This window comes from Lithobates pipiens, unplaced genomic scaffold (assembly GCF_037356315.1).
Source record: "Lithobates pipiens isolate NorthernLeopardFrog02 unplaced genomic scaffold, aLitPip1_a1.2 Scaffold_16, whole genome shotgun sequence".
NCBI lineage: Eukaryota > Metazoa > Chordata > Amphibia > Anura > Ranidae > Lithobates > Lithobates pipiens.
The window spans coordinates 50,057,499-50,080,289 of NW_027507748.1; the positions used below are offsets into that span (position 1 = coordinate 50,057,499).

Genomic DNA, 22,791 nt, shown 5'->3' on the forward strand with positions numbered 1-22,791 from the left:
TCCAGCTGCGAATGGCTATTCTCTGGATGCAGTCAAAGCAAGTTCTTTAAAGTTTTTGGACTTTGACATAAGAGTACCTGAACTTCCTTTCCAACCCTCTGATCCCAAGTTGAAAGACTGTTTAATTGACTGAGTTTTGCAAATAAAATTCATTCAAGTGTATCTGTCGTCAGACTCTAGTTACTGGGCTATTTACCATGGGCCATCCCCTAGACGTGCCACAAGGAGAGAAGAAGGTAACGTTAAGCGCAAAAATAACCAGCAGCTCCTTCGGGGGTTAGTGCTACACATGATAACATGCCATGCTATTTTGTATGTCTGCCTAACTTAGCGTTGCATAGATGAATTCCAAATTTGTCTAAATTATTATATTATCGTATTCATTTAGTGCCACTGGTCCATTATTAGATGGAGCTACTATGTTCCACTAATTAGAGTCCTCACAGCCAGGCAATTTCTGTGCCCCGTCCTTGACCAAGTATGCCAATGTGTCTTTGAGAGAGATGTCCCCGTCTTTAATGCGTGATTTGATCAGTCCCTTCCTTTCAGATGTGTCATGTATGAAATGTTTACAATGTAAGTTATCCATCTTTTAACTGAAAATACCTTCCATATTATCTGTCTGCACAGTAACAATGATGTTGTAATGATATTTTTGATGTTTATTACTTTATACTAATTCTGTATACTCTCTTTGATTCTATACCCATACAAATGAATTTATAACAAAACCTCTGAAGAAGGACTTTCGGTCCATAACATGTAAAGGTGTTATATGCTGTATTGAGTTCATACAACTGTATTATTCTGGGTACTGATATATTGTTCTTATGTTCAATGTACATGTTTTACATGCATATTTTTATCAATTTTTAATAAATAAAATATTTTTACTCTTTATACCTCTTGTTTTGGCCTGTCTATCAAAGACCCTAAGGGGTTTTTTTTCACTGTGCCGTTAGGCACCAGGTGCTGTTTTTGCTAGTCTTAATGACCGAACCATCATATACATGAGTATAGAGGCGCACAGCCATTTATGTTAATGGAAGCCTGTATGCTACACCCGGACAGAGGAAATACGTCGGAAGATACACTGACTGGGCTCCGCCAGCCTGTGTGCAAGAGCCATTAGTTATTAAAGAGAAGAGAAGTCATAGGTGGGCAAAAGTACGGTTGTAAATGCACCTGATGTACATGGACGACATCTGTTTACAACCCCGCCTCCTGGAGCTAGGGGCGGGGTTGCGATTGTGACCCCTGCAACCCCTTATGCTACGCACATGTGGACGACATCTGTTTACATCTACAAAAACAGAAAGGGTTGCAAAGCTTTTAGTGGAGCGGCCTATACTGGCAAACAAAGCAAAATATATAATACCGTTTTTTTTTAGCATTTATCTATCATTTGGTAAATGAAGGTAATAGGGTTTTGTTTTTTGGTGGGTGGCAGACTTTACTTCCGCTTTAAAATACAGATACTCTGATTTAAAATATTTATATTTGCCTTTTAACTTCTCCAAGATTAAAACATTATATTAAACCAATATAATTAGGATCCTAGATCATTCTGAGCTTGGTGTGTTCAAGAAATCTCCAGACAACTGAAGTGCATTAAATCTCGGTAATAAAAAACACATTAAGACCACGTACAGTTCCTTAACCAATCATGTTTTACATGCATACTTTTATCCATATTTAATAAATAAAATCATTTTTACTCTTTATACTTCTTGATTTGGCCTGTCTATTAAAGACATTAAGGGTTTTTTTTTTTCACCGGGCCGTTAGGCACCAGGTGCTGTTTTTGCTATTTGTTCTATTAGGTCAGACAGACCAAACTGTGTTCACACCCAGTCTAACCCCTCCCCTATCGTTAATTATTAACACTAGTATAGTGTATGGGCGTATGTAATAAACAGAAAATGTACAATCCACCTGGGCCTAGGGTTGCCATCTGTCCGGGATTCACCCAGACAGTCCAGGTTTTGAATCGGGTGTCCTAGTTTCAGGCAGACTGAAACCCGGACACATTATTCAGACTGGGCTCCGGCTCCCCAAGTAACCAAGATAGTTGCACACAAATCTGATGCTGTCCGGGAGCTGCAGGTAGCTGTCTGGGGGCAGGTTCGTCATCACTGGAGGGCAGGGTGATCATGTCGGCAAAAGGCAATTTGGCCACACCCACTGTTCACTGCGGCACGCTATGCACACCGCATTACTACTCTCCTTGGGGCACCCAAAGGTGTCTCAGGCCACTAAAGTGTTTGGGTTGAAGAAAAGGTGGCAACCCTAGCTGGGCTGTCTGGGTGGAGGAAATATGCTGGCATTTACGCTGCATAGGCTCAGCAATGATGTACCCAAATAAAATGTATGTCCTTTTTATCTTCTTCATCAATTAAGGCCAATATGTATATGAATACATATTTTTGGTAAAAAAAAAATCCCAATAAGTGTACATTGATTGGTTTGCACAAAAGTTACAGCATCTACAAACTATGGAATATTTTTATTTTTATTTTTTTACTAGTAATGGCGGCGATCAGGGACTTATAATGGGGCTGTGATATTGCAGCAGACAGTTGGGACACTGACACTTTAGACACTTTTTTTGGGACCAGTGACACTAATACAGTGATCAGTGCAAAAAATATGCACTGTCACTGTACTGACAATGACTGGGAAGGGGTTAACATCAGGGGTGATCAAAGGGTTAAGTGATTGTAAAGTCAAGTTAAAAAAACAAAAACAAACATGTTATACTCCTCTATGCAGTTGGTTTTGCACAAGGCAGCCCCCATCCTCCTCTTCTTGGGTCCCTCTTCGCTGCTCCTGGTCCCTCCCTCTTGTCGAGTGCCACCACAGCAAGCAGCTTCCTATGGGGGCACTGGAGCTAAGTCACAGCTCCGTGTGTCCATTCAAACACGGAGCTCCAACCCGGCCCCACCTCCTCTCTCCCCTGATTGGCTAACTGACTTTAGTAGACAGCTGTGAGGGGAAAAAAGTATTTGATCCCCTGCTGATTTTGTACATTTGCTCACTGACTAAGAAATGATTGGTCAATCATTTATATGGTAGGTTTATTTTAACAATGAGAAACAGAATAACAACAAAAATATCCAGAAAGACACATTTCAAAAAAGTTATAAATTGATTTGCATTTTAATAAGTGAAATAAGTATTTGATCCCCTATGAATCAGCAAGATTTCTGGCTCCCAGGTGTCTTCTTTACAGGTAACAAGCTGAGATTAGGAGCACTCTCTTAACCTCCCTGGCGGTATGATTCAGTCCGGTTTTAGGTGCTGAAAGCGGTACAATTATTTTGCATGGAAATTTGGCGTTTTATATTGTAGTCCTGTAATTCTTAGGAATAACTCTCTTAAATATGTTCAAACCAGAGTCTAGCAGACATCCCCGGGAATGATAAAGTTTATAATATAATAAAGAATAATAAAAAAATATTCAATAATGTAATCAAATCCTAAAACACTGAAAAAGGGACACTTTTTGGTTGCTATGGACAATTTCCAAATTCCAGGCAGAAAAAACAGTATTTATAATATAAAAGTGCATGCAGGACACTGGACAGATCACTGGGGACAAAGGGGGTGTGTAATTTTTAATACAGCACTGTAATCTGTAAGATTACAGTGCTGTGTGTGTTTTGTATACTTTTACTTTTTTGAATTTGCCGCCGTTCTCCGCTCCCGTGCGTCGTAACGTCGCAGGGAACGGAGTTTGGCGGCATTCGGCACTGTGAATTGAGCGGAGGACAGCTCGCTCACACAGCGCGGAGGACATCGCTGGATCCAGGGGACAAGGTAAGTAAGTCTCCCTGTGTCCTCCCTGCATCCAGCGATGCGATCCTGAGTCTGGCTCGGGGTTACCGCTTCTATCAGTAAAATCCTTACCCGAGCCAGACTCGGGATTGCCGCTAGGGGGGTTAAAGGGATTATCTGTTTAAAAGACACCTGTCCACAGAATCAATCAATCAGATTCCAATCTCTCCACCATGGCCAAGACCAAGAGTTGTCCAAGGATGTCAGGGACAAGATTGTAGACCTACACAAGGCTGCAAGACCATCGCCAAGCAACTTGGTGAAAGGGTGACAACTGTTGGTGCGATTATTCGTAAATGGAAGAAACACAAAATAACTGTCACTCTCCCTCGGTCTAGGGCTCCATGCAAGATCTCACCTTGTGGAGTTTCAATGATCATGAGAACGGTTAGGAACTACACGGGAGAAGCTTGTCAATGATCTCAAGGCAGCTAGGACCATAGTCACCAAGAAAACAATTGGTAACACACTACACCGTGAAGGACTGAAATCCTGCAGCGCCCACAAGGTCCCCCCTGCTCAAGAAAGCACATATACAGCCCGTCTGAAGTTTACTAATGAACATCTGAATGATTCAGAGGAGAACTGGGTAAAAGTGTTGTGGTCAGATAAGACCAAACTCAAGCTCTTTGGCATCAACTCAACGTGTTTGGAGGAGGAATGCCGCCAATGACCATCAAACATTGGAGGTGAAAACGTTATGCTTTGGGGGTGTTTCTGCTGAGGGGACAGGACAACTTCACCGCATCAAAGGGACGATGGACGGGGTCCGTGTACCGTCAAATCTTGAGTGAGAACCTCCTTCCCTCAGCCGGGGCATTGAAAATGGGTCGTAGATGGGTATTCCAGCATTACATTGACATAAAACACATGGCCAAGGCAACAAAGGAGTGGCTCAAAAAGAAGCACATTAAAAGTCTTGGAGTGGCCTAGCCAGTCTCCAGACCTTAATCCCATAGAAAATATGAGGAGGGAGCTGAAGGTTCGAGTTACCAAATGTCAACCTTGAAACCTTGAAACCTTAATGACTTGGAGAGGATCTACAAAGAGGAGTGGGACAAAATCCCTCCTGAGATGTATACAAACCTGGTGGCCAATTACAAAAAATGTCTGACCTCTGTGACTGCCAACAAGAGTTTTGCCACCAAGTTCTAAGCCATGTTTTGTGAAGGGGTCAAATGCTTATTTCACTCATTAAAATGCAAATCAATTTATATTTTTTTTTAAATGCACTTTTTCTGGATTTTTGTTGGTGTTATTCTGTCTCTCACTGTTAAAATAAACCTACCAATAGGTCAGTTTGCCCACTGACCATGCTCAGTGGGAAAACCTACAAAATTAACAGAGGATCAAATACTTTTTTCCCTCACTGTATATATTACCTTTTTTCTTTTTTTTTTTTTAAACAAAAAACATTTTTTTTTTCAGACAAAAAATAAATAAAAAATACAAGACCACTATACGTTCACTTTAAATTCACTTATGTTTCATTACTGAGCACTGTACCAGCGTTGGTCCACTATCATTGCTTCTCGACACACACACACAAGAATCCGCCGTGCTCCCCAGCCAGCATACAATATCAGAGCCATTGATCTCCATTAGCTCAGCGCTGGCATCTAACGGAGTAATCATCGTCATAAATCTTACTGTTCAGCTTGACTTTGGGAAACTTTCAAGATCCTCATAAGAAAAGCCAAACACAATTTAGGCACATTCTACTGTTTGTCTGCAACTCCCGAAAAAAGCTGCACTTTAATTCAAGCGCCGTCTGAGGTTGCATAAAATTATCGGCGCCTGCTCGAGGCTTTTAAATTGGGTTTATAAAATACAATTTTATGTGCTTTGATGGATCGGCTGGAACACGAGCAGTAAAGCAGCTTGTTGTAATTTTATCATCTGCATTTGGCTTCTTATTTTTAAAGCTAAAAGATATATAAATCGCACATGAATGCAGTTCTTTATTCATTAATACATATAAACAATAATTGCCGCGCTAAATACAAAAATAATAATATAAAATTTTTGTATTTAGCGCGACAACTATTGTTTATATGTATTTTGACACAATTTGTTCTGTCGTGTAATTAATTGCCAGCAGCTCGTTTCTTCATGCTCTTTGTTTTTTATTTTTTCCACTTTCACTTGCGCAATCACAACCCCTCCCCGTTAATTACTACACATTATTCATTACTCGCTTTCCGACCGCCTCGCGAGGATATACTGCGGCAGAAGGGCACGTACAGGCAGATTAACATATCTGTACGTGGCCCTTTAAGAGGTGGCTTGTGTGTGCCTGCCGGGAGCTCCGTGAACGGGATCGCGGGTCCTGTGGACCCGATGTCCGTGGGAATACCCACGATCATCTCACGGAGAGGAAGAACGGGGAGATGCTAATGTAAACAAGCATCTCCCGTTCTGCCTAGTGACACGGACACTGATCAGCTCTCCCTGTAATCGGGAGCGGTGATCAGAGACGTGTCACACACAGCCCCTCCCCCCACAGTTAGAATCACTCACTAGGACACACTTAACCCCTACAGTGCTTCCTAGTGGTTAACCCCTTTACTGTCAGTGACATTTATACAGTAACCAATGCAATTTTTTAGCATTAATCGCTGTATTAATGTCAATGGTCCCAAAAATGTGTCAAAATTGTGCGACGTGTCCACCATAATGTCACAGTCACAATAAAAAAAAAAAAAAATCGCTGATCGCTATTACTAGTAAAAAAAAAAAAATATCAATAAAAATGCCATAAAACTATCCCCTATTTTGTAGACGCTATAACTTTTGCGCAAACCAATCAAACGCTTATTGCAATTTTTTTTTTACCAAAAATATGTAGAATACGTTTCGGCCTAAACTCAGGAAAAAAAATGTTTTTTAATATATTTTTGGGGGATATTTATTATAGTAAAATGTAAAAAATAAAGAGTTTTTTCCAAAATTGTTGCTCTTTTTTTGTTTATAGCGCAAAAAATAAAAACCGCAGGGGTGATCAAATACCACCAAAAGAAAGCTTTATTTGTGGGGGGAAAAAAGGATGTCAATTTTGTTTGGAAGCCATTGTCAGTTAAAGCGACGCAGTGCCAAATCGCAAAAAGTGCTCTGGTCAGGAAAGGGGTAAATTCTTCCGGGGCTGAAGTGGTTAATGTGAGCACATATGAGAATTTCTTATATATTTTTTATTATTGAACATACTACACTATATTATGTTTTTTTGGGGGGTTTTTTTGAGCATATGATCGTTGGGAAGGAGGATCCATTCGTGATCAACTGGCACTTTGAATCTTTCACTTGTGACACCAAGAAAAAAAAAGAAGATGTATTTAGGAAGTTTTGGGGACATTCGATTTGTTGGATAAACTTGATTGACTGTCTTGGGAAGGTTAGTTTTCCACTGGCTAAAAATCTAAAAGAAATGGTCAAGCCCGAAACACGTGCAAAAAACTCCTGTACAAAAGACAAAATGAGCAGACGCACAGCTCGAGAGTAAATAGGACCTTACCACCAGTTTCTTATCAGGAGCAGCATGTACTTTTCTTACATCAGAACTCCAGTCTAGGCTAAGACTTGAGATGTTACTTACCGAATGACATATCGGCAGGGGCGAACTGACCATTGGGCAACTCGGGCACTGCCTGAGGGCCCCATGCCACTAGGGGGCCCCATCAGGGTTGCCAGCCTCTGTAAAACCAGGGACAGTATGTAAAAAAAATTTTTACATCTGTCTCTGAAATGTCCCTTACCGACATCCTTTTGGTCTAAAAATCCTGAGATTATAGCTGCCCCACCTCTCCAGTACCTTCTCTGCCAATAGAAACATGTCTGTGTATACTGTGTGATTGTATACTGTTTGTGTATACTGTGTGGCTCCATAATCTCCTATTGCCGGGGGCCCCATGAGTTGTCAGTCCGCCCCTGCATATCGGTATGGATGTCATACCCCTTTCTCAAACTCAATCTTTCTAAAGCTGAGCTTGTTATATTTTCTCCTTCCCGACCCACCCACCACCACCCGAGTGACCTCACCATTAAGATCAACAGCACAAATATAAGCGATGAGCATCTTAAAGTGGTTGTAAACCCTCAGAGTACACTTAATCTTATCAAATTCTAGATAACACAGGCAGCTAATCACTTCCTGTGAAAGTGCACTTACTTGTGTATTTTCCATGAAAATCGTCTCTTTATCTTTGATGCCGTCATGCGCGATTGCGCAGTATGTCCTTTTATTAGCGGCATGTATATATGCCGTTTTTGTATTTCCTGCCTGTCTGTAATTGTGTGTGAGCGAGATTCCCCTCTGAACGGCACAGAGGAGAAGTCTAGCGATGCAGCTATGATTCCAGTCTTCCTGATACTCCCCCTTGTGACTGAATAAGACGTCACACAGGGGAGCGCTACGGCACATGCGCAAGATTTCGGCAGGGAAACTAAGGGCGGAAATGACGTCCGCATAGGCTTCAGAAAACAGAACTAAGGCCGCGTACACACGGGCGGACTGTCTGTCCAACTTAGTCCGCTGAAACGTGTTTCAGCGGACAATCCGCTCGTGTGTGGGCTTCAGCGGACTTTTTCAGCGGACAGTCTGGCGGACTAAGTCTTTCGGAATTTCCGTAATACAGTCCGTCCAAACTTGGTTTCAGCGGACAGTCCGCCCGTGAGTAGGCTAGTTGGACGGACTAAGTATGGCGCATGCTCAGAAAGGATTTACACGCCGAAGGTTGCATTGCAGTGTATTGGACATCGAATTTCTAGTCCCGTCGTACGTGCTGTACACGTCATCGCGCAAGCTTTCAGCGGACTGTCTGTTCATCGTGTGTGGTCAAGTCCGTTCATTCAAAAGTTGAACGGACTGTCTGTCGGATTGTCTGACGAACTTAGTTGGCCAGACAATCCGCCCGTGTGTACGCGGCCTAAGAATTGCTCGGACAATACCCGGAAGATACTACAGAATCAAACATCAAAAAAAGGTACTTCTAAAGCTTGTTTCGGAGTAATTCAGATATCTCGTTTGTAAAATAACATTGTAATATTAGAAAATTAAGATTTTGTTGGCGGGGTTTACTTCTTCTTTAATGAGATGCAATGTACAATTGTAGACACTCACTCAGGTTGAACTGGATGGACTGGTGTTTTTATTCAACTTTACTATGTAACAACCATTGGTCCCACCACACACGCCAGGGTGCTAAGTGCAAGCCTTGACTCTTACCTCTCTCCCACCTCTAATCACTGGCTAAATCCTGCCGCCTTAACCTTCGCAACATCTCCAGAATTCAACCCATCCTGACTAATGACACCACAAAGCAACTTGTTCACTTCTTGATTATTTCCCACCTTGACTACTGCAACTCCCTCCTTAATAACCTACCCTTACGCAGGCTATCCCCCCTTCCGTCTATTATGAATGCTGCTGCCAGACTAATACACCTCACTAATCGATCTGTGACTGCTGCTCCTCTCTGCCAATCCCTTCACTGGCTTCCCCTACCCCACCGTGTAAAATAAAAAATGCTAACCATAACATATAAAGCCATCCACAACATCGTCCCCATCTACATCACCTCATCTGCAGATATCTCCCTAGTCATCCCTCCGCTCCTCCCAGGACCTCCTGCTCTTTAGCTCCCTTGTTACTTCCTCCCATGCTCACCTTCAGGACTTCTTCAGAGGCTCTCCCATCCTCTGGAACTCCCTGCCCCGGTATATCCGATCAGCCCCTAACCTGTCCACCTTTAGGAGATCCCTAAAAACTCACTTATTCAGGGAAGCCTATCCCACACCCAGGGGTGGACTGACAACTCATGGGGCCCCCGGAAATAGGAGATTATGGGGCCCTCTGGCAATCAGTTTTTTGGGACCACACAGTATACACACACTATACAATCACACAGTATACATAGACATGTTTCTATTGGCTGAGAAGGTACTGGAGAGGTGGGGCAGCTTTATTCTCAGGATTTTTAGACTAAAAGGATGTTGGTAAGGGACATTTCAAAGACAGATGTAAAAAAAAAAAAACACAGATTTTTACATACTGTCCCTGGTTTTACTGAGGCTGGCAACCCCGATAGGGCCCCCTAGTGGCCCGGGGCCCTTGGGCAGTGCCGAGTGGCCAAATGGTCAGTCCGCCCCTGCCCACACCCACCTAACAACTGTTCCCGAGCCACCCCCCACCATATCATTCCCCATCCCTTTTGTATCACCACCCCCTCCCTTTAAAATGTAAGCTCTATGAGCAGGGTCCTCCTGTCCCTTCTGTATTGAACTGTACTGTAATTGTGCTGCCCCCCCTCTATATTGTAAAGCGCTGCGTAAACTGTTGGCGCTATATACAGTAAATCATGTATAATAATAATGTAGCTTCACACTGTTCTAGGCATGCCCACTGTCACTTTCATAGCTTCAAAATGTACATTTACATAACAATGCTGATAAATGGCCACACTCCTCTTGCTGAAATGTAAAGCGTATTCTGTTTTTCTGAAAAAATATGACTGAATCCTATCAGAGCACCTTCTTTTGTGTCTGTCTTCTAGCTCATAAAAGCTTCTGCCAAGTTGTGTAAAAGGCTGGAAGGTGTATGAGCAGGCTCTTTTTGTGAACAGTTTTATTCGGAGACCTATTTTCCCAAATGCTTTCATCTTTCTGATTGCTGCTTTTCATGAATTTGATTAATTTCCTGATTTCCATTTTTATTAATGGTAATCAGTTTAGGAAATGTTTGGCAGAAGTACTATTATTTTCCAACATCCTAACCTACTGGTATGGGGTGTGGTCATAGAGACCTACAGTCTTTCAAAGATAGCTAAAAAAAAAAAAAAATCACAGAATTTAACCAATTAAATGTTTAATTTGCTTGCCAAGGGTAAGACAGTTAATATATCATTTCAGCCCAACATCTGCACTCTGTCAAATAACATCTAAACTATAAAACATTCTTCCAATATATTTTCCGAAAGAAAATGCTCCTGCTGCAAAACAAGCTGAAAAACAAGCTGACAAAAATTAAAGTAATTATAAATGCATTTATTTTTTTAAATAACAAACATGTTATAGTTACCAGCTCTGTGCAATGGTTTTGCACAGAGCAGCCCCGATCCTCCATTTCTGGGGTCGTCCCCCAGCGCTCCAGGCTCCTTACCCCTGCCGAGTGCCAACCACAGAAATCTGCTTGCTATGGGAGAACTTGTTGCTGCCAAGCCGGCTTTGTGGGGTTGATTTACAGTACCCTGAAGAAATATTCATATCCCTTGAAATTTTGCATATTTTGTTATGTTACAACCAAAAACGTAAATGTATTTTATTTGAATTTTATGTCATAGACCAATATAAAGTGGCACATAATTGTGAAATGGAAGGAAAATGGTAAATGGTCTTCAACATTTTTTACAAATAAATACGTGAAAAGTGTGGGTACGTTTTCATAGCGCCCCCCTGAGTCAATACTTTGTAGAACCGCCTTTCACTGCAATTACAGCTGCAAGTCTTTTTGGGGATGTCTCTACCAGCTTTGCACATATAGAGAGTGACATTTTTTTCTTCTTTGCAAAATAGCTCAAGCTCTTGCCACAGATTCTCAATTGGATTTCAGTCAGGACTTTGACTGGGCCATTCTAATACATGAATATGCTTTGATCTAAAACATTCCATTGTAGCTCTGGCTGTATGTTTCGGGTCGTTGTCTTGCTGGAAGGTGAACCTCCACCTCAGTCTCAAGTATTTTACAGACTAACAGGTTTTCTTCTAAAGCCGCGTACACACGGGTGGACTGTATGGCCAACTTAGTCCGTCAGACAATCCGACGGACAGTCCGTCCTACTTTCGAATGAACGGACTTGACCACACACGATGAACAAACAGTCCGTTGAAAGCTTGCGCGATGACGTGTACAGCACGTACGACGGGACTAGAAATAGGACGTCCAATACACAGCAATGCAACCTTCCGCCGTGTAAATCCTTTCTGAGCATGCGCCATACTTAGTCCGTCCAACTAGCCTACTCATCGTACGTGCTGTACACGTCATCGCGCAAGCTTTCAGCGGACTGTCTGTTCATCGTGTGTGGTCAAGTCCGTTCATTCAAAAGTAGGACGGACTGTCTGTCGGATTGTCTGACGGACTTAGTTGGCCAGACAGTCCGCCCGTGTGTACGCGGCCTAAGATTGCCCTGTATTTGGCTCCATCCATTTTCCCATCAACTCTGAGCAGCTTCCCTGTCCCTGCTAAAGAAAAGCATCCCCACAACATGATGCTGCCACCACCATGTTTTTCACGATGGGGATGGTGTGTTCAGGGTGATGTGTAGTGTTAGTTTTCTACCACACAGAGTTTTGCTTTTAAGCCAAAAAGTTACATTTTGGTCTCATCTGACCTGAACACCTTCTTCCACATGTTTGCCGTGTTCCCCACATGGCTTCTCGCAAACTGCAAACAGGACTTCTTATGGCTTTCTTTTTGCCACTCTTCCATACAGGCCAGATTTGTGGAGAGCACGACTAATAGTTGTCCTGTGGACAGATTCTCCCACCTGAGCTGTGGATCTCTGCAGCTCCTCCAGAGTTACCATGGGTCTCTTGGCTCTTCTCTGACTAATGCTCACCTTGCCAGTTTAGGTGGACAGCCATATCTTGGTAGGTTTGCAGTTGTGCCATTTTTGGATGATGGATTGAACAGTGCTCTGTGAGATGTTCAAAGCTTGGGATATTTTTTAAACTTAACCCTGCTTTAAACTTCTCCATAACTTTATACCTGACCTGTCTGGTGTGTTCCTTGGCTTTCATGATGCCGTTTGTGCACTAAGGTTCTCTAACAAACCTCTGAGTTCTTCACAGAACAGCTGTATTTATACTGAGATTAAATTACACACGGGCAGACTCTATTTACTAATTAGGTGACTTCTAAAGGCAATTGGTTCCACTAGATTTTAGTTAAGGGTATTGGAGTAAAGGGGGGCTGAATACAAATGCACACCACACTTTTCAGATATTTGTAAAAATTTGGAAAACCATATATCACTTTCCTTCCACTTCACAATTATGTACCACTTTATGTTGGTCTATCACATAAAATCCCAATAAAATACATTTACGTTTTTGTTTGTAACACGACAAAACGTGAACATTTTCAAGGGGTATGAATACTTTTTCAAAGCACTGTACTAAAGGCAAAAAGACTGTGCACTCTGCAAGTGCAGTTGCTCCAGAGATAAGTAAATGAACAGAAGCTCTGCTGACTTCCATCATCCAACCATATACAAGCAAAACTGCCATTTTTTTTTTCCTTGCACATGATTGGGTACTCTTAAGGAGCAACTGCACTTGCAGAGGGCAACTGGACTTTGCAAAGTGCACAGTCTATTTGTATTTAGTGAATCAACCCCTATGTGTCCATTGACAAACAGAGCATGGGCTCGGCCCTGTCCCCAGCTCCCTCCTTACTGGCTGTGATTGACAGAAGCAGGCTGTATCTGAGCCTATGATGAGGGAGAGAGAGCCCTTGCTTTTGGACACATCGCTGGATCAAGATCTTTCTCAGGTAAGTATAGGTAAAGGGGGTAACTGCACAGAGAAGGTTTATTATATTAATGCTGAAAATGCATTAAGGTAATAAACCTTAAGCCTTTACAACCACTTTAAGAATTTAAAAAAAATAAGGACTGTGTATGTGGTCAGTTTTCTTCTCCACATTTTCTTATCTGAAGGAGTCTAAAGCAGAAAAATGAAGGCTCAGCTCCTGTGATGCAATAAGGGTTTACCCCTGCTTTGTGCAAAGTAATGAGCTCATCAGTTAGCTGCTCCTCCATTCACTGTGCAGTCACTGGCTGGGGTAGGAACACAACCTTTAAATGTTGCTTAACTGCAACAGAGAAATATCAGGTGTCCTGAGTTGGGCTGTGTAGTAGAGCTGTATAAATCTCAAACAATCCCCCTAATCCATGCATTCGGCCCCTAATCTACATGCAGGGCGCTGGACGCTTAGCCTTCAATAGGGTTGTTTTTATTTATTTATTTTAGAAGCATGTGATTAGAGCCAGAGGCTGTAATTGGCTTCAAAAAAGAGTGGGCTCACCCAGTTGCGTGACAATAGTAAACTAATATTCGCTATTGTCTTCCTGATTCACCTCCTGGCCAATCAGGAAGAGGATCCTGAGAACGAGCCCTCCCGAGGAGGAGGAGACGTATTGTGAAGCCGATGAGGAAGTGCTGCCTGCGACCTAGATAGGGTAAGTACGGAGCTGGTGGGCTGACAATCAAGCGAGGAGGGGGGGGATGGGTGTGGGTGCGACTGACGTACCTACCGACTGGGGTAGTAGTGGGTGGTGGGCGGTTTTGCCTCCCCCCAAAAAATGGAGCGCCAGCCGCCACTGATCTCAGACCTGTAAATTTAATCTGTATATATATATTTTTTTTTTTATCGGAAAGAGGGTTTTATTGTGTAAAAGCATAACATTGTGACATACAGTAACACTCCAATACTATACATTGCAATAAGCATATTGCCTGTCATCAGAACCCATTACCCATCAGTATAGTTTTGCCCAAAAAAAATGTAATTAAGTTTAATTACATAATTAAGTAATTAATTACTTAAGTAATTAAGTAATTAAATTACAGCTTGTTAATATGACATGTAGAAACGTTCATGTCTGTCTAGGTACCTATTTTTATATATCTATGTAGGTATATTTGGTAACAATATAGAGCCTCTGTTTGTAAAAAAATATTAAACATTTCTATAAAAAAAAAAAATACTTTTTAACACATGGGCATTTATTTTCCTATGCCAACCCCACCTCATCCATACAATTTTTCATACTATATTTCTCAGCTCTCCAACAATCTGTTTAGTACTAATAGTTGCATTGCAAGGCCTGGAACGTCTAACCATGGCTGCCAGATGGAAAATAATTTTTTGGGGGCCTGTGTAGATACATTTTTCTCTTATGATTATGTTATTGACCTGTTCTATCCACTGTCTCCCGGTGGGCACCCTGGGAGAGATCTACCATCTAGAAATCAAGTTGCGTGCGGCATACAGTAGCCACAGTATTGCTACAAACATGTCCAGAGTTAACAGTTCTTCTTCCAGTGCGCCCAGCAGACAGGCTATAGGGTCCTTTTTTAATGGGTAGTTATAACCCTGTTATATCGTGGAAATGACCTCCGTCCAATATCAAAAGAGTTTCGGACACCTCCATAACATATGCACTAAGTCCCCGTGTTCTTACGGGCATTCCGGGCATAATGGACCATCTCTGCACCCCCATTTATGTAGCTGTAGATGTTCTATCGGCCCTGTGAAGTAGGAAAAGACGGGATAGTTTCTGTGTGGCCAACACCGATACCATAGGGGCAGCAGTTAAGCAAGATTCCCATACGTCACCTTCTATATTGCCCAAATCCTTCTCATATCCCCTCCTACAAGGCAGTTCCAGGTCTCCCTCTATCTCAGTTCGGATTATTGAGTACGCTCCAGAGATCATGCCCTTTTAGTCTCTAGTCATCAATACCATTTCTATAATAGTGTGGTCTGTCAAAATGAAATCTGATGTCCTAATCTGTGTATTTAACAATTGCCTAGAGTTCAGCTAGTATCCACAGCTGTAAATTTAAACAAGATAAACTATTCTGAATATAATTGCACTTACTGCCATCGTATTTTAGCGTGGCAAAATTGGCTTGTTTCTCGGCACACCCAGCGCTATTGCACACTCTCATCTGTAGCTCATACCACGCTCCCTCCTGCAGGTCATAGAGTATATAAGACTTGGATAGTGATGTTCTCTGTGCCAGGGTCCATACTGTTGTGCCAAAAGGTCGGTACTCTAAGTTGAACGAGGTGATTGGGCAACCGCCATCATTCCAGCCAATGAGATTAAGCCTCACCCGAGTGCTATTGACACTGGCAAACAAGTCTTGCTCCTTTGAAAACTGTGGTTCTGAAAAGATATAAAAAAATATATATATATATAAAGCAACATTACATTACAATACTTTACAGGACAATATTACCAGCGTCTTTTATAAAATACACATTTTCCAAGTATAACTTATGGCAATTGTACCATAAAAAGGCTTCTTTAAATAAATCAGTTTAGTCACCATATGTGAAGAGCAGTACTCCATTGCAATTAGTATTTTTGTAGGCAGATTAGATAAATAAAGAACTAATTAATAAATTGGATAATTAATTATTATTCATTATATCATTAATACATTAGCTTAGATAAATGGGAATTCTGAGAACAAATTTTTATTCGGCCATCTGGCCGTCATTTAATGTGGAATCAAGGTGGTGTCCCTTTTCTAAGAGCCTCTTTACAAACAGAGATAACTTCAGTTGTCTTGCATGGTGAAATGCTTAGTGGAACAAGCTCTGACCAAAAAAACAAAAAACAAAACAAAAAAAAGAACATTGCCCACTCTAACGGTGACCCTCGTTCTTATGCTACACATGGCATAAGCAAAGCTTCACCTGCTAAACCAAACCCAACCTTTTCTTTGTGTCTCACCCCATTGGACACATCTGTAGTTAGGAAACGTTGTACAACAGCCAGTTACTGTGCAGTGGTTTTAGCCCATGATGGTATTTACAGAATGAGTGTTTGGGACACACTTCTATGTAGCAACAAGGACAACCCCCACCAAAGCCAAGTTATTCTGAATCTAGGTCTCCACTTAGAAATGTCACATGCAGGAGCACCTGGGTTTGTTAAATGACTTGGAAATACATTTATTCCCCTGGCAAACCATTTTTTTTTACCCAAGACCCAATAAACTCTAAAAGTACCCAAGAGTTAATTGATCTGTGTTTCTATGGATAGTGTTCAGTAGCTTAAGGCAAACAAGGAGCTTTGGTGCCAAGCTGGGTAACGCTAGTCATGGTTGGAATGGAAGTAAAACAAGTATCCTTGCAATACAAAGTACTTTAAGACCACTTTTATGTGCATGACCATGTTGTATTAAGCAACTGCCAACTTACTATTATTGTGGGGCTCAAGAATGGAATGATGTTGCTTATGACAAGCCTGATTTCTACCCCTTGCTGGTGGCATTAGCGTGCCTAAATTCTGGAGCACTGGCTGTGTTGCAGGAATTTCCTCACACTTTCTGTTTGGTTATGGGACAGGAAGTGAAGGTAAATCTCCTCAATGGGTCCAAGATAGCAAAAATAAACCCTACAGGAGTTATAACCCTCCCGTACTCTATCCAAAATGGAAAAAAAAGTTATGCCTATAGTTCTACTTTAAAGATAAATTGTAAATTGTATTAGTCAGGATAGAAATGAGACAACTGCTGTTTACGAAGTGCCAATACCCACTACACTTCTCATTTGGTACTGACAACATTGCATACCTGCAGGGCTGGTGCTACCACTAGGCAAAGTAGGTAGCCATCTAGGGTGCACTGCTGCCTAGGGCGCCCATCCACTGATGTTCCTACTCTCTTCTCTGTGCAACATGCAACCAAGTCTCAGCATCAGCAGGCAGCCACCGCTCTGCTCGCTGCGGTGGAGGACTGTCTGTGTCCCGACTCCCAAATGAATGGAAGCAAGTAAACCTTCATTGATGGGCGCTGGTAGGCTGCATTTGATGGGCGCTTGTAGGCTGCATTTGATGGGCGCTGGTAGGCTGCATTTGATGAGCGCTGGTAGGTTGCATTTGACAGACGCTTGTAGGCTGCATTTGAAAAAGGTGGGGTATACTTGGGCAGGATAAAGGGGGTGGAGTAAGGGAGTAAGGGGTGGAATTAATGGGAGGGGATTAGGTTTCACCTAGGGTGTCAAAAATTGCACCAGCCCTGCATACCTGGCACTCTTATCTCTACCTTTGTATCACACCAGAATAAAGAGTTAGGCTCATTGTAATAGAGATTTCCCACCAAGCAGGTCCAGTTGCCTGCAGCACTGGCCCTCCAGAACATCAAGATGACCTGTTCATGGACAACCTTATGTCCTGCTACCGTCAACACATCTACAGCACAACCACCCCAGACAGCCTTCAACTTACCTCTACAGAATCACTTCCTTGACATCTAACTGACCAGGTTGGTGAGGTAGCAACTCTATAAAAACAGGTAACAGTGTAAAAATCCCTCATGTGACATAGTCCTTAGTGTTGCCACCTCTTACCCTCATATCCCAGGCATTGCCCTACAAGTTCCTCACTGGCCCCAGGAGAGGAGGCAGGAAAATCAGTTGCAACAAGACCAGAATGCAGAGAAGAGACGCTAGGCTTCTGATGTGACTTCAATAAAGATTTACAGCTACATCACTGCAAACTAGTAAAAGTTTAGGAAAAAGTCTCTTTTCTTTAATGCAAGTGATTATCTACCCTTACTTTGTTAATATTTCTGGTTAATGGCCCATGTGGTGTTAACAGGCAGGTGTCTAATATTTATAGCAGCAGCTGATGTTCATAAAGAAGCCTCTGTTACACTTCATTACACTATAGTTGATTGTTGAACGGAGCAGCGCAGAGACTGCTGCTGTCATTAAGAAGGGTCTTGCCACTGCAGGTCTTGTTCCCATAGCTATGGGCCTAAAGCGGAACTTTCACCAACTGTTAAATAATCATCGTTAAAGAAATGCTAATGCAGCAGTGTTACTGCACCATGACAGTGAAAGAGAAGGAAGAACACTTGCCAATATTTGTTGGCTGCTTTGCTACTTGTGTATTTTTTGCAGCATTAACACCAAAGAGTGGCCAGTGGGTAGGTGCTAGAGTAGTAATGGCAAAAGATTCTTTGAATCAGTAAGTGCATTATCAAGCTCACAAAGATATAATTACCCAGTCATAAAATATTGCTCAACATAGACAATTCTCACTGTCTTGAGAAGCCGACAGTAAACACGAGGGTAAAGATTGTGGTATTTTTGTATATATTTTGTTAAAATTTTACATTAATATGATAAATATGTAATATTGTACATTCTTTATATCTAAAACTTCCAGTTGGAACCCTGGCGTCCTTTTGGTTACCAGCCAAATCCAACCATGATTGTTTTGTGTAAAGCGACTCCATTGAGGGAAAACAAGTATCAACCAACAATGTCCTGTAAATAAAGGGACTTCATGCTGATGCCAACAGTATATCCCCCATCGCATTCTGTGGCTCCTCCCGATGCTACTGCAACACCCAGAAGTGTGTCAGATGTCAAGATTTTGACAAGCTGTACAGATAAGTGGCAACCACCCCAATCTATAACTACAGAGATGATGACAACTTCTGCAACGAAGACCGGGAATGTGACCTGGCCAGTCCACACCCAAATTTGTGATTGGAGATAGCATAGTCCCTGTACTTTCCCTACTCCTCTGGAACCTATCGTTGCCATGATGCATGGTCCCTAACAGATGAGGAATCTGTCCCTACACTAGCTACTCGCTAAAAGCGTGCCCGGGAGCCAGGGCTGCCAAAGTCAAGAGGGATGCCGAGGTCAGGAGGTGCACCAGCTTCCAATCAAACAGCTGTCCCCCTGGTGACCACAGGAAATTGTGGCGGAACCAAGGTCCTCACAACTTTCTTCCCCTTCTGCAATGCCTCTTATTGTGGAAATTTGATTGCATAACATTTATGTGAACCTTTTATTCTAGGATGTGTGTTTTATAGATTGTCATCTGTCTCCCTATGTCTAGTTTAATCAAGGAGCGCTCTAGCAGAGCGCACTTGGGTCAAATCGAGACCAGTGATATAAACGGTCAGTATGAAAACCTTCTCATGGGATTTAAGACGTGTTCTCTGTGTCTGTGGATGTCTGTTGGTTTGTAGGTACCAAGCGCAATGCGCTGGGCTTCTTGCCTTCAAATGACTATGCGCATTAGAGAAGCGAAGTCCACATAACGAGATAAACATATTATTTTATCTCTGTGTGGCTACGTTATTCCTTTTGGATACATATCTGCTTTAATAAGAGGACATTGGTATCTGACTTGTTAATATACTAGTACCGTATATTGACAACACCAGTAGCAATGTCCCCGCAGATTGTCTCAAGCCTGTAAGAACCAGTATAATGAGCTTAATAGATACTGTTTACTTTAAATAGTATCTGCTGTGCTGCATGCTGCCTAAAAGGGGGTGTGCGCACTTCCTCTTGTGAGTGCCCTCCCCTTTAATTTATGTCATTTCCTGCAATGTCATTGCATGTACTGAGGAAGTGCTTTCCTGTTGTGGGCAATCACTTCCTGTTTGTGATAATAGAAGGCCATGCTGGGCCCCCGGGGGGGGCAGTCAGAATGATGGAACTGAGAACGTAAGAAGGATGGTCATGTCTGCTCATTGGGATGAGTGTGTTGGAAGGTAAGCTAAAGTATTATATCATTAAGATGGAAATGGGTGCTTATATGAGCACAGTAGATGTGCCTGTGTGCATAGCATACAGCCAGGTTCCTATTACACTCTTCGGTCAAGCACCACCTACAGACTGCGCCTGCTGACAAGCTCTATGGATAAGTGGCAACCACCTCAATCTATAACTAGCCTTTGCAGTACATAAAAGGCAGGTTTTGCTTGGAAGGAGCCCACTTCTCCTTAACAGGGACACATTGGACGCCATATATGTGGCTCTCCCATACATTTGTAATAGCTATATTATATTACTTTGTTGTTTCTAAGTGTGACATTTTTTATTTGGTTGATACTTTTTTCCTACCATCAGCATTGCTTTAAAAAAAAAAATGTTGTTTGCTTCAGCTTAACATCTGAAGTCAAGATTACACAAACAGCTGAAGGAGGCAAACGAATGACCCCTGATGTTCTGCATGGCACTATACAGGCTTTATTTAAAGAGAGCATGTGAAAAGCAGTGTGAGCTGTCTTGAGAAAATCCATAATTATCATTTACGAATATCAATGAGGCATTTTGCATTAAAATGTTTTTTTTTTTTTTTAAAAGATTTTATATAGTCGAAGCGACAAAAAAAAAAAAAAGTTAAAAAATCCCCAGAAACAAAAAAATAAACCAATATACCTTTAAGGAAGAGATCTGCTAGAAGAAAAAACAAGGGTTAAGAATACAACCTGGTGTCACTTATCCATCTACAGTACAAAGCACTATTCCCCACTAAACTTGCCAAGACAGCAAACTGGATTTATTGACAATGAAGGTAAGCAAACACTGCCTGACCTGGGGAGATGTATGCAGGCTTATATTCAACGTGCATAAATATTTATAAGCACGGAAATGAGATTTATATTGAAAATGAGATACAGTTATGAAGAATAGCCAGATCACACATAGATCAGAGAACAGCCTACATTGCCCGCAATGCTTATGGTTTGGAAAAAGATACTCAACACCAAGCCCTCGAGGCAAAAAGTGCAGATTTAAAGTAAACCCGTCAGCATGTCAGAGTGAATAAACTGATACAAGCGCTCAACAGAAGATACCACACCGCAAGTCGTGCGCACATACCTTTTTATCAAAGTGCTCCTGGCCCCTGGGAATCCACAAAGCTCAACAGGTGCTGCTGAGGAGCAATGGCCATGTATCTGACTGTTCTTATTCAATATTTGCACACACTGTTCAGTTGAATTCTGGGGATTCTGAAGGTGCAGAGACCTCCTGGTACTTGATGCTAAGCAGTTGTCTTAGTCTAATCACTGGTTTTGTCACACTAGAGTAACAATGGCTCACTGTTACAACCTATAGACTGTGAAACGTTTCCATGGCATTACCATTAAGCCTTGAAGAATGGGAAGTCCAAAGCCTCTTAAAAGGCATTGGATATAAATCTTTTACTGATTGCAAATCAAGTCTTGAACCAAATCTTTTCTGCATGTGATTCTTCACTTTAGGCGCTTCTCATTGTACACACACAAAACTATCAGCCTTAGCACCATTCCCTGCTGGGCACCCCAAGAACAAGACCAACACAGGGTTCTCAATGACAATCTATCAAGGAGCCCTCAACCATTGCTCTGGTTGTCCACCTACAATATTAATTATAGTTTTGCTTTGGCACAGGGTTAGAAGGCCCATAAATTACACTATAACCCCAAAAAAAAAAACATTACTTTACCTGCTTGTGCACTGGTGTGCAGTCATGTTGGAACAGGAAAGGGGCACCCCAAACTGTTCCCATAAAGTTGGGAGCATTATATTGTCCAAAATGTTTTGGTATGCTGATGCCTTAAGAGTTCCCTTCACTGGAACCAAGGGGCCAAGCCCAACCCCTGGAAAAACAACCCAACATCATAATCCCCCCTCCACCAAATAATTTGGATCAGTGCACAATACAAGGTCCATAAAGACATGGGTCAGCGAGTATGGGGTGGAGGAACTTGACTGGCCTGCACAGAGTCCCAATAGAACACCCTTGGGATGAATTAGAGTGGAGACTGAGAGCCAGGCCTTCTTGCCCACCATCAGTGCCTGACCTCACAAATGCGTTTCTGGAAGAATGATCAAATATGCCCATAGACACACTCCTAAACCTTGTGGACAACCTTTCCAGAAGCGCTGATGCGTTTATAGCTGCAAAGCGTGGGCCAACTCAATATTGAACCCTATGGACTAAGACTGGGAAGCCAATAAACTTCATGTGCGTGTAAAGGCAGGCATCCCAGTATTTTTGACAATATAGTGTCAGTGTGAGTTAGTTTTAGGGTGGCTTACCTAGAATTGAATTCATAGGTCAACATCCCCTTCCAATATACCCTAAAATCTTTGCAACAGTAAAGTCAAATTCCAGGCAAAAACATTTGTAGACTTGAATGAGGGGATTGTAGCCGTATTCGTTCACTTGCAACAGAAACAATCGAGTATTGTCCGTGATACTTTTTTTATTTACACTAACATAAAATTTTTTAGGACAAGCTTTCGGGGTATGTCCCCTTCTTCAAGGTCCAAGCAGGTCCTTCAAGGTCCAAGAGCACTGCTTGGACCTTGAAGAAGGGGATGTATCCCGAAAGCTTGTCCTGAAAAATTGTATATTAGTG

The 22,791-nt window shown here is 42.1% G+C and overlaps 1 protein-coding gene across 4 annotated transcripts in view; it reads right to left on the minus strand.

The window, feature by feature from the left end:
- DSCAM (DS cell adhesion molecule) overlaps positions 1-22,791 on the minus strand; it is a 730,792-nt gene that overhangs the window by 151,911 nt on the left and 556,090 nt on the right. For all 4 annotated transcript variants that reach the window (XM_077479889.1, XM_077479887.1, XM_077479888.1 and 1 more), the window contains exon 26: positions 15,498-15,788. In XM_077479889.1, coding sequence (XP_077336015.1) covers positions 15,498-15,788 — 291 coding nt within the window. The remainder of the gene's footprint in view (positions 1-15,497; positions 15,789-22,791) is intronic.